The sequence below is a fragment of the Chlamydomonas reinhardtii genome, chromosome 6 (genome assembly GCF_000002595.2).
Source record: "Chlamydomonas reinhardtii strain CC-503 cw92 mt+ chromosome 6, whole genome shotgun sequence".
In the NCBI taxonomy this organism is placed as follows: Eukaryota; Viridiplantae; Chlorophyta; class Chlorophyceae; order Chlamydomonadales; family Chlamydomonadaceae; genus Chlamydomonas; species Chlamydomonas reinhardtii.
This window is the reverse complement of record NC_057009.1, coordinates 1,107,357-1,119,324: the sequence shown is the minus strand read 5'-3', so window position 1 is coordinate 1,119,324 and position 11,968 is coordinate 1,107,357. Positions and strand designations below refer to the sequence as shown.

The 11,968-nt window shown below is 60.2% G+C and overlaps 3 protein-coding genes across 5 annotated transcripts; all 3 read right to left on the bottom strand.

Annotated features, from left to right (window-relative positions):
- Positions 1-7: 7 nt before the first annotated feature.
- Positions 8-3,119, bottom strand: CHLRE_06g256850v5 (uncharacterized protein). Of its 2 annotated transcripts, none has more exons than XM_043062717.1 (5): positions 2,522-3,119; positions 2,032-2,067; positions 1,752-1,922; positions 1,274-1,400; positions 8-927 (listed from the first exon to the last, which is right to left on the bottom strand). In XM_043062717.1, the coding sequence occupies exons 1-5, from the start codon at positions 2,561-2,563 to the stop codon at positions 863-865; spliced, it is 441 nt and encodes a 146-aa protein (XP_042923422.1). In that variant the 5' UTR covers positions 2,564-3,119; the 3' UTR covers positions 8-862. The 2 variants fall into 2 exon arrangements, with proteins under 2 accessions (XP_042923422.1, XP_042923423.1); XM_043062716.1 differs by having other exon boundaries at positions 2,702-3,119.
- Positions 3,120-3,417: 298 nt separating this feature from the next.
- CHLRE_06g256800v5 (uncharacterized protein) lies at positions 3,418-6,059 on the bottom strand. Of its 2 annotated transcripts, none has more exons than XM_043062714.1 (5): positions 5,654-6,059; positions 5,340-5,378; positions 5,004-5,174; positions 4,661-4,787; positions 3,418-4,287 (listed from the first exon to the last, which is right to left on the bottom strand). In XM_043062714.1, the coding sequence occupies exons 1-5, from the start codon at positions 5,816-5,818 to the stop codon at positions 4,241-4,243; spliced, it is 549 nt and encodes a 182-aa protein (XP_042923421.1). In that variant the 5' UTR covers positions 5,819-6,059; the 3' UTR covers positions 3,418-4,240. The 2 variants fall into 2 exon arrangements, with proteins under 2 accessions (XP_042923421.1, XP_042923420.1); XM_043062715.1 differs by having other exon boundaries at positions 5,340-5,375.
- A 1,158-nt stretch (positions 6,060-7,217) lies between these two features.
- CHLRE_06g256750v5 (uncharacterized protein) lies at positions 7,218-11,909 on the bottom strand. The gene is made up of 7 exons (XM_001696567.2): positions 11,437-11,909; positions 11,043-11,173; positions 10,421-10,534; positions 9,840-9,935; positions 9,536-9,596; positions 8,920-9,054; positions 7,218-8,569 (listed from the first exon to the last, which is right to left on the bottom strand). The coding sequence occupies exons 1-7, from the start codon at positions 11,788-11,790 to the stop codon at positions 8,273-8,275; spliced, it is 1,188 nt and encodes a 395-aa protein (XP_001696619.1). The 5' UTR covers positions 11,791-11,909; the 3' UTR covers positions 7,218-8,272.
- Between the last annotated feature and the right edge of the window lie 59 nt (positions 11,910-11,968).

Here is an 11,968-nt window from a genome sequence, read left to right as displayed (position 1 = left end):
GCGGTGTCATTGGCATCCAATGGACATCCATGGCGGCCGCAGACAGCCAAGTGCGTGTCTATGCATGGCCGTACTTCGCTCAGTAGGTTACGCACATGAGCTTTTGGCCGTGCGCCCCGCCTGTTGCCGTCCGTAACCCTGGCCCTGCCTAACCCGCCCACACCCGAGCCGTTTCACGGCCGTATGGGAGCTGTTGACGTTGCATGGCAGAATGCAGGTTCAGTCAAAAGCCGTAGAACGAATCGGCCGAGTGTGTGCACGTGTGTCGCATATCGTGCGCGCGGGTACCGGTGCTGGTGACACGTGAGATGGCTGGCTGGGTGCAGGTGTGCGCGTGCAAGACGATGGCACTTTCTGGGCCGACCGAGATGGCGAATGCCTTGGGTTGGGTGAGTGAGGGCAAAGGAAGCGTGCCACCAGAGTGCCATGGGGCCTCACTGGAAGTTAACCCGCTGTTTGCTGTGGAATATTGTGGCCACATGATTGTCATCAGTTCCAACCTGTTAAAATCCAACACGCCACATTAGGGAACCTGCGGTTTGTGCGTTGTCTGGCACTGCACGCATGTTGCCGTGCTCCAATCGATCCCTCCAGTACGTAGTGGCACGCCACACATGCACGGTCATGGCCAGCCAGCCAGGATGCAGCTCCGAGCATGCACTGCTAAAGGTCTCAGCACGCACAAACCAGGAACCAACAGTCCGAACATAGAATCACGCCACGCGCTTTGTACGCTCTCCATTCGCACAGTGGTTTCAACTACCAGCAGGTCAAGCCCTCAACGCCAACTGCCGCACCTTACGCGCTGCCGCACACTGGTCCCGCAATCCCGCCAGGCACCTTTGCCCCCGCAAACTGCGTTTTACTCCTGCTTTGGTGTCTTTGGTGTCTTTGGCGTCTTCTCCAGCGGCTCCAGGTAGAGCTTGCCTGTAGCGTACACGAGAATGTGGGTTCCCAGGGAGCAGCAGGGATTAGCGATATGGCGCATGGGAGGGAGGTACGCGCGGGAGGTACGGTACTGCACGGTCAAGGGAGCAGATGCACAGCATGTGAAGCAATGTAACACACGGAAGTACCAATGCCAGGAAAGGCGCCGCGCTGAGGCGCGCTGTGAGTGCCCTTGTGGCTGCAACCTCAGACCACTTCGGTACACGGCAAGCCCACACGCCGCCTGCTCTGCACATGTACCGTATCCCCGTACCAATCCAGCAGTGAACCCGTATGGTAGCAGACGCATAGCGTACTGCAGTAACTGCACGGCGAGCCCACTTACCCACGGTGATGGCGCTGGCCCACGCGCCCACCTTGAGCTTCTTCCGCGCCAGCCATGCACAGATGGACACCGGCCTGGCGCCAGTCGGCACCGCCTCCAGCCCCGACCCGGGCACGATCTGCAGGCTCTGTGTTACATGACGCAATCCCAACCATCAGCCCAACTGCCCAACACAAGAAGAGCCCAAAAGGCCTTGCTTCCCGGCAAGGTCAATAAGCTAGGCCCTTCCCATCAACCAACCGAGTGGCTACTACACATCAACAGGCCCGCAGACAGATACGGTATACTCCCCTGCCACATGGCTACCGTAGCGGCACGCTCCATTCTGGGCGTGCGACTTCCATGGGCAAGCCGCAAGCATTCGTGTTTAGTGCGGACCCGTTTACGCCCCGCCCCCGCCCTGACTAGCCAACCTCATGACCTGGGTTCTGAGTGTGCGGTGGAGGGGAAACACGCGAACTTAGGGAGCTGAACTCACCGTGTGCCACTTCTTGTTCTTGGAGCCGCAGTGCTTCTCCCATGCAGAGAAGGTCATGGGCACGCGTTGGGCGAAGTCGGGCTGCTTCTCCTCACACTCGGCACAGCAGCACACCACGCGCTGTGTCTCCGGATCCAACTCCGCTGTGCGGTCCTTGCAGGTCACCATGAACTGCATGCATACAGCGTTGCGTTGATTGTAGCATCGTGACGGTGCGTACCCGCATTAAGTGCAGCTACAAGTAGAACGGCATCGGGGAGTCACGACCAGAATGCCGCACCTTGGTTGGGAAAAGCTCTTGGAACGTTGGCAGTACCTGCGTGGGATTGCGGCCTGAATGTAAGTTGTCGATTTTCAATTGTCCAAGGCGCACGGCGCACAGAACACTGTCAGTACAGTAATATTGCAATACTGCGAGATGCGGCAATGCCAGACTGTCCAGAGACCAGGTCAGGGTACACGACCCGGCTGAGATCCTCTGAGATGCGGGATAACATGGGGATAACATGGTTGTGGCGCGGGTTGGCAACATCTCGCCAAACCGGGTGGACAAAATGCCGGTAAGTGACAAGTTGAAATGGCCAAACTGGTAAGTGGTAACGAAGATGACCAACATTGCGAATTGGAAAAGACAAGGGAGTTGGATTGGCCGAGGCGGGCGGCCAGTGAAAGGCTCTGTACTGCGTTCGTGCTGCAGCACGCCGTAGTGGTTCCTCCTGCAACCTGTCACCCAATATGCATGCGACAATGTGGCACGATACCCTCCCTACATGTATGCGCCCCAGCTTCCATCCGAGCATCAGGGCTGACATCCCGACACGGACCACTGGACACGGGAGTCACGTCAAGGGCTGACACTTCCGCACTTTGGTCCTTTCTAATGAGTTTCCAAGATTGTCTTGCTGTCGCTATAGCAGCAAGAGCAGGGGCCTGGCTGATGTGCAACCTACCAAGTTGGAGCCATCATCTAGCGGGCCCGGCGAGGGTGCCGAGTTGCGCGGCGCTGCAGGCCGTGCCACTTGGCGCGCCGCGACGACGCATGGCTGCTTGGACCTTACAATTGCAGACGTCCGTCGAGCCGGGGCAACGCGCGACGATGAAAGGGCTTGCCTCGAGAGCAGCATTCTTTCCCTATATCCTGCTTCGTCAGTGTGGTCTGATGCAGAAGTATATAAGCACTTATATTACTCGAAGGAAATTTAGACTGGAACCATCGAAGAAGTAGCAGGGGAAAAGTCGCTTCGCAAACCCGATGCGAGTCCAGCGGTCGTGTCGCCGACGAGCGAGACTCGTCATTGCGCTCTTAAAGCTAATAGTATGCTTTCCATAGCTGTCTGATGCGGTCGCTGCGCCTTGCAGTAGGACTAGGAGTTGGTTGTTTGGGTGGTTGCGGGTTGGGGATTTTCGAGGTGGCGACAGCGGCTGGGGAGTCATATCGTCCAAGTGCGCGGACTTCCATGCAGGGACGTATGCCGTGCAGGATGGAACATCTCCGTCCGGACCACATAACACAGTAAGGCCCAGCAGGGTTCACGATATGCGGCTGCCCAGACATCGACCAAGACATCGGGACGTGATGTGCTACGGAGGTCGGCGTGACGGTGCCCGCAGCCCTGTGCGCGGCAGTGTAGGTGGCGGGTCCAGTTGTACAACCTGAGCCCACACCTTTTAGACTTGCACGAATGCTGTGTTGGGCTGTGTCAACGGCATCCAATGGACATCCATGGCGGCCACAGACAGCCGGCCGCGTCCACAAACAGCCAAGTGCGTGTCTATGCATGGCCATACTTCGCTCAGTAGGTTACGCACATGAGCTTTGATGAATGGGCATCGGGCAAAGCCCTGCACCCCGTGTGTGCTCGTGCACGCAGCAGTTACACGTCCGCTGGCTGCCCTCGACAACACCCCATGCCGGGCCCATCCAGGCATGGAGGGGCCACAAATGTTTGGGGGGAGGGGTAGCCACCTACCTAGCCAATAGGACAGCAGATAGAATACGCTTCCTGGAGCCCACGGACCCCTGGCCCTACTTGGTGCAGCTTCACAAACACATGCACACACACCTGCACACACACACACACACACACACTCACACACAATTTCTCTCTGTCTCTCTCCCTCTCTCTGGCAAGACACAAATCTCTTCAGAGGCCTTACCACGTACCATGGGACCCGGCTCCCTGCTGGCACGTACGGTACAGTCAAAGCCAGGCAACACACGAGTTTATTAGTAGCCGCGTGTTACCATGCCTCGTGTTCTTCTTTTGCGCTTTCCACCTCTTTTGCGCTTGCCATATTGCAGGACCTCCGCTCCCACAGTACCCGCTGCATGCCCGCATCCCGCCCACCTGGCCACGACAGGCTAAGGCCCGGTACCAGGCCACGTGCGCTGCCCCGACTGCCATGTGCGCTGCGTTACAAGCGTTACGTTACTCGGGTACTTGCATCAGACAACCTTGGCAATGGCTTGCCAACAATATTTTACTGCCTTATGGTTCCTTCGTCGGTTCCTCGAGTCGCTCAAGGTACAGCTTGCCTGCAGCGCACACCAAGAGTACCGTAATTCAGAACAAAGTTGGGCCGGGACAAATCAGGGCGCTCCGGAGGTAGCAGCGATAGGGAATCGGTGGTGCGGTGTAGGGGAGGGAGGAACAATGTACGGTAGTCAAGGACGGATGCACAGCGCATGAAGCACTGTCAAGCACTAACACGGCTATGACGCTCAACTAGGGCAAGGCTGCCGCCGCAGCAGTGCTTATGTGGTTGTCAGGTAGCTCAGCTCAGGCAGATGTGAACAACACCGCCTGCTCTAAGCCCGTGCTCCTACCTGGCAATTAACCCAGCCCTTCCTTATTAAGGGCGTGCATCGGTGTTGCACGGATCTGCACAACCGCGAATCGGCCACTTACCCACGTCCGTGCCGCGGGCCCATCTGCCGACCCTCAGCTTCCTCCGCGCCAGCAAGGCCCTGATGGACACCGGCCTGTTGTCAGCCGGCACCGCCGCCAGCCCCGACCCGGGCACGACCTTCAGGCTCTGCGTGCGTGACATGACGCATGTGACCAATGGCAATCACGGTCAGTGGCCACGCACTGACTTGCATCAGAGGCGCTGGGTGGCCTGGAACTCGCTGCAAGCTATCCTCTTGAGCGGCTATTACAGTAGCAGCCGTGCGCTTTGTGCCCCCTGGCTCATGTAGTGAGTCAGCCGGTGGACTGGTAAATTTTTCTAGGTTCGACCTCGTGAACCTACCGTGTTCCAACTCTTATTCTTGGAGCCGCAGTGCTTCTCCCATGCAGAGAAGGTCATGGGCAAGCGCCGGGCGAAGTCGGGCTGCTTCTCCTCACACTGGGCGCAGCAGCACACCACGCGCTGAGTCTCCGGATTCATCTCCCCTGTGCGGTCCTTGCAGGTCACCATGAACTGCATGCATACAGCGTTGCGTTTTAGTGCCATGACCTGACCAGCAATGAGTACGGTACCAACGTCGCAATGTTGAGGCACATGGGCAAATGCAGCCGCGGGGCTGCCCCCAGCAGGAACCACGCAGGCTGGGCGCGTAGGCTGCGCTCGGTACCCCGCCTGCACCTTGGTTGGGAAGACCTCTTGAAAGGATGGCACCGCCTGCTGCACGGGAGTGTTGAGGGCGGCAGGCGGGGACAACATGTATTTGTTTATAGTCGTTTAAGCTGTAGTGGTGCCAGAGGCTCGGCTATTCCACAGAAGAAGCACACCACGTATCGGGGCCGCAGGCATCCCGACACGGACCACTGGACACGGGAGTCACGTCAAGGGCTGACACTTCCGCACTTTGGTCCTTGCCGTGTTCATTTAGTTTCCAAGATTGTAGTGCTGTCGCTGTAGCAACAAGAGCAGGGGCCTGGCTGATGCGCCAACCTCACCATGTTGGAGTCATCATCTTGCGAGGGTGCCAAATTGCGCGGCGCCGCAGGCCGTGCCACTTGGCGCGCCGCGACGACGCATGGCTGCTTGGACCTTACAATTGCAGACGTCCGTCGAGCCGGGGCAACGCGCGACGATGAAAGGGCTTGCCTTGAGAGCAGCATTTTTTCCCTATATCCTGCTTTGTCAGTATGGTCTGATGCAGAAGTATATAAGCACTTGATTACTCGAAGGAAATTTAGACTGGAACCATCGAAGAAGTAGCAGGGGAAAAGTCGCTTCGCAAGCCCGATGCGAGTCCAGCGGTCGTGTCGCCGACGAGCGAGACTCGTCATTGCGCTCTTAAAGCTAATAGTATGCTTTCCATAGCTGGCTGATGCGGTCGCTGCGCCTTGCAGTAGGACTAGGAGTTGGTTGTTCGGGTGGTTGCGGGTTTGGGACGTTGCAGGACAGGCTGGCCAGTTGAGCGGCCCGCAGGCGCGGGGCACAGCGGCTGGTGAGTCATACTGTCCAAGTGCGCAGACTTCCATGCAGGGACGTATGCCGGAACATCTCCGTCCGGACCACATAACACAGTCAGGCCCAGCAGGGTTCACGATATGCGGCTGCCCAGACATCGACCAGACATCGGGACGTGATATGTGCCACGGAGGTCGGCGTGCCGGTGCCCGCAGCCCTGTGCGCGGCAGTGCGGGTGGCGGGTACAGCTGTACAACCTGAGGCCACACCTTTTGGACTTGCACGAATGCTGTGTTGGGCTGTGTCAACGGCATCCCATGGACACACATGGCGGTCACAGACAGCCAGCTGTGTCCAACCTCCGACTAGGGCGCGACTTCAGCTCTCCCAACCCAAGATACAGCTTTTCCTCCAATATGCAGCCACGCGTCCTCGCCTCCGGTTGTGATGTTGGCGTGTTCGCACTGCATTCGACTGCCCGCCACTTCCGTACACTTCGGGCTCCCTTCTTCTGCCTTGCCGCGCCCTGTCCTTGCCCGTGCTTGTCACGCTGTCGCCCGGCCATTGCTTGCTGCACGCTGCTCGCAATACTGGGGTTGTCTATCATCGGTGCTCATCCGTGGACGTCGGTCGCCTGATTGCAGGTGCGCTACCACTCAGCGTCGCGCATGGTGTGGCGTCGCATACTGGCTGTGTGGTGCTTTCGCCTGGCCGGGCGCCCGGAGCGTGAGGACTGCGCAAACTTTCTGAGCCAGCCAGCGCGACCCTGCCTTGTGGGATTTGCGGGTCGGGATTTCAGCCATCACAACGGGAACTCGTCTCTCAACCCCTCTGCTCTTGCTTGTCCTAGATCACAACAGCCGGCTGTGTCCAACGCGCTGATGTGCGATTCGGGCAAGGACGCGGGTGGGCATCCTTGTGGCTGCGGCCCCTTTGCTAACCGTCCAAGCGTGTAGACTTACTGTGTGCTGTGCAGGGCGGAACCAATCCGTCCGCATAGATCCCTGTAACGCAGTGTGAAAGAAGTGGGCAGGGTAAGCCCGGACCACACTCTGGCGTGCCTCACTGTTGGATCTGACATGTATGGATTCCTGTCACTGCGTGCCCGCTAAATCGTTACAGGGTGCAATGTTACATACGTCAGCATTACCGGCTTGCAATGCTGATGCCTGCCTGCACCTCACTCATCCCCAGTCTCCTGATGTAGGCGCACCGTGCACGGTCTAGCTGCCGTCAACCGTGCCCTGTGCGTGTGCACGCCGCAACTCGCAGCCCTCATACATGACCCACGACCCATCTCCATCACAGCCACGAACTCTACTCAGCACTCACTCTAGGAACCATTTCTTCGTGCCCCGCGCAGTGGTCAGTGCCGTTGGCGGGACTGCTGGCAGCAGCCTAAACGCCATTTGCATCCTTTCTCTCGTCTTTGACCCCCGCGCATCGGGCGTGCACTCGCTCTTCCGGTCGACGCGTCAGCATATCCACTGAAACCGCACCGAACATAAGTAATTGTTACGAGCTGCGAGCCCTAATAAACCAATACAAATTGCCAATGAAACACCTGATGATTGCCAGCATGCAAACGCGCAGCCAGGAGTGGGAGTTGCAATGCTCACCGAATGACCTCCTGGCTCTCAAACGTGTCGCTGTGCAATCCCTCCTCCTCAAACGAAAGCTGCTGCCCTCTCCTGCTTACGCAGCCAGGGCGTCGAAGCGAAAGACACGTGTCACCAGCCCAACACACGGACACATGCTCGGGTCTGGAGGTTGCCAACACACTGCCCACACGAAAAATGCATGCAACGCAACCAGCACCGCTGCGCATGTTCGCGCCGACCACCTCATGCACTCCAGCCGCAGCCCACAACCGTCCATCGCTTACCAAACCTAAACCTGCTGCTGCTATAGGTGACCGCGTTCAAAAGTTCTCAAAATTGCGACCGCTTCCATGGGCCCCATGCCTTGCTTCTCAACCCCTTGCGGTTCCTTGGCCAGATGACAGCTCACCAGCGGCCCGTGCTCACTATCCGCCCTTTATCCCCAGGCCACCACTGATTGCACAAGCGGCGACCGCTCACAACCATCCAACTAAAGCACACCTGCCGCACTCACAATACGCACACGTCCTCACGCCGCACACAACCTCACACACTTCCTCACTGAGCCGCAGACAGCTCCGACAGCGGCGGCGGTGCCGGCTTGGCGCCCTCCAGCGTACGGCTCCATGTCGTGCGCGCCCGCACCAGCTCCGTACACCCGTTCTCGTCACACTTTTGCAGCATGCTGAGGAAGTACAGCGGTGCGGAGTCGGCGGCGGGCTCGGCTGCGTGGCCGTTGCCGTTGCCGTTGGCGGGCGCGGGTCCCACGAAGGACGCGGAGTGATCGTCCAGGGGGTTGCAGTGCGCCTCAATGGCGTTGCCAGCCGTGCACTCGGCCTTGAAGTCCAGCTCAATCTGTAGGTGGTTGGAGAGAGAGGCAGTTAAGAGAGGGGTTGGGGTTTGGGAGATCTGCGGTCCGAAAATTGGAGGGCCCGGAGGAGCCGCCGTTTGGAGGCCATTGCGGGCCCGATGAGGCATGCCCCAAACCCCAAGCCATGTAGGGGATCTGCCGTTCCCCTACATCTGGCTCCGCTCCCACTCCCACTCCCCTACACCCTACTCAGCTCTACCTCTGCTCCTTTCCACTACATTCCGATCTCGTCCCCCCAGCCCGCCCCTCCTCTCCGCGCACCGCAGCGTACCCGGCCTTAGCCACCGCTGCCGCACCTCCTGCATCCCACGCCCGCCCCTCGCTCCCGCCGCACCTCCTGCATCTTGTACCCGCCGCTCATGACCCGCTCCGGCAGGCTCTCCAGCGTCCAGGCCAGGTAGGTCACGTTGTTGATGTGGCCGTTCATGTCCATGTCCGCGCGCCGAGCCACCTGCTGAGCAGACTGGACCTGTGTGGGCGGGGCAGTAGGAGTGGGGCCGGCAGCGGCAGGAGTTGAGGATAGGCAAGGGAGAGGGCATCAAGAGAGGAGGGCGCGTGGGCGAGCAGCCGAGACTGATGTGGGTATGCAGCCGTGCCGGCGGTGGTCAGGGTGAGGGCCAGCCGCGCGGCCTCATATTCATGTCGGATACTGTTTCCACCCTGTTGAGTGCATGCAGCACCCACCGAGTGCATACCAGCCCCCGGCCCTACCTCGCCCCGCGCTGCGCAACCCGATTTCGACTGCAACTTGGCGCCTCACAACCCATGCCTGTCTGACAGGCCCTCAGACAACACTGTTGCGCATGTACCCTCCCCCGCCCGGCGCTTTCAGTATGTGGCTGCTGTTCCGAAGGGAACTTGGTACTGTTACGCCCAGTCGCAACTTATTTGCGATTGGCAAACACCCCCACACCCCATGCCGCACTTCCCTCCCCCCCACAGTCACGCACCTGGCCGGGCAGCTCCATGTCCTGCAGCTTCTTCTTGGTCTCCTCAGGGGGCAGGATGTGGCTGTGGGCGTGTGGGCGTGGTGAGGGCGCCAGGCAGGCAGGCAGGCAGGCCGTCAGGGCGAGACGGTAGCAACGGGCGTCGCGATGGCGCGAGAAAACCTACTCAACACCTGAAGCGCTTTCTGGAAATTGCCCCGACACTGTCGTGCACCGGCACCGTTGGTCACTCCCGCAGTTCCACCACGCCTTCTCCCTCGACGCTTGCCCACCGCCAACTGGCTGCCACACAGTCAGGCACACTCACACGCTGCTGGGCGGCGCGAAGCGCAGGAAGCGCTTGCGCACGTCCTCCGGCAGCTTCGACAGCCGGCGAGTGGCCGTGTTGATGGTGACCCAGGTGCTGCGGGCGGGAGGCAGCGAGGGACGCAGGGGCCAACGTGGCGTTATGGCTACGGTGGCGTGGGCAAGTAAGACTGGGAGTTGGGCGGAGCCGTAGCCTGCATGGGGCGGCTGTTCGCGGCTTTCACGTGCGTGTGCGCGCGCGCCCTTGTGTGACCAGTCCCTGAACCAGACCAGGGTAGCCCCTAGAGCCCCCATGCAAGCGCCGGACGGTTGGCTGAGCTGTGAACGCGGTGGTATTGGTCATACCGCCCACCACACCTCGCACGCGCGGGGAGCCCAAGTCGCCTTTCCACCGGCAGACCAGCCCGACCTTGTCCATCCTCCAGAGCCGCAGACTGGTCGCAGCCCCTGCCTCTTGCCCGTGTCTCCCTCCCTCCCTCCCTCCCTCCCCACGCCCTGACCCCATAACCTCTGCGGCCCTTCCCGCCGTGCCCTGTCCTGCCCCACCCCGCCCAGCCCTGCCTCGCCCCTCCCCCGCCCCACCTGGTGCCCGCGCCCAGCAGCTTGCCGGTGGCCACGTCCATGAGCTTCCACTCACGCCGGAACGCCAGCCGCCCCTCCTCCGTGAAGTACGTCTCCACAGCAACCACGTCGCCCCTGCAGCGGTGCGGCGGAGGAAGGTACGGCAAACCGTAAGAAGGTGACCGCAGTTTGGGAGTTTGTTTTGAGATAAGCGGTTTGCCAGCAAGGCGACGCTCGGTGCTCCGTGGGGTTTTTATCCTTCGCCGCATAGGCGTTGCGGCCCAAAGAAATAGACGACAGCTAGCAGACCCGGCAACCCGACAGCAGCAGTTGCCATGAACTCCTTAAGTATGGCAACAAGTTGCGGCCCAGGCACTGGCAGAGGCAGGCGTCGGGCTTGCCTAACGCATAACGCCTACAGCCGTTGGGCGTGCACGCTGACGGCGGTCTGCGTTCCAGCCGCCGCGCTGCAGGTTGGCTGTGCGCTCTCACCCCGGCCTCAGGCCCCCCACAGCGCTCCATCCATCCAGTGAGCTATCGCTGACCGTGCCAGCCCGACGAGCACCCTGAGCGGTCACCCCGTCTGCTCAGCTCCCAGCCCCTCGCCCGGGGCCTGAGCGCCTGCGTGCGGGCGCGGTCTCACCACTTGGGGTACTCGTACATGCGCACTTGCAGGCGTGTCATGACGAACAGCAGGTCCTTCATGCTGGGCAGGCTGGCAAACCCCTCGTCAGTGCGGCCCCACATGCCCACGGCGTGGTTGCCAGCGACCTCCTGCGCGGGGTAGGCCGAGGTCACTCGAGGCGGGAGTTTGATAGGTGGTGCTGGCTCAGCTCGCAGGACAGCAGCGCGGAAAACCAGAGACTGAGCTTATTACCGCACGGCCGAGTGACCTCGAGAGCGCGCTAGGAAGCTCGCCACAACCGTTCTCAAGCGTTACGCCGATCATCGGCATCAGGGTTTGAACCGTGAGCTCGCCGAGACCGTAGCAGGCCTGCAGCCTACCCCAACACTATCATTTCAACACCAAGCCCCACCTGCAATAGGTTGGCGACAGTAACGATGGTGGCACGCTGGTCCGGGCTGACCTCGTAGCCGCGGATCCTGTGCTCCTCACGGAACGAGCGCTTATCCGGCAGGAACGCGCCAGCTGCTGGGGCTGGGAACTTGGGAATAACAACGTCATACTCCTCCTGAACCACCGCCGCTGCTTGCACCGCGACTCCTGAGCGGCAAGCGACGCCGCTGCGACGGCCAAGGGCGACAGTGCCTAACGGCTGAATTGATGCACGACGCCTATTGCTGCATATCCGTGCACACACGGACCGGGTCGACGACGAAGTTGACGCAGTGGACTGTGCCTGCTCGTTCAACGTCGCAAAGCGACGCATTTTTATCGGCTGGTATATCTAAATGTATGTGATATAAATCAAACCGTGTTCAGTGTTGCAACAAAACGGTCGGCTAGAAGAGCCGAATGGCGCGCACCAAGCAGCAGGCTCTCGCGAGGGTCTTCATGAGATGAGGTATGTAGAGTTAACGTTTGTTGATTACGCGCTCTACTCGATG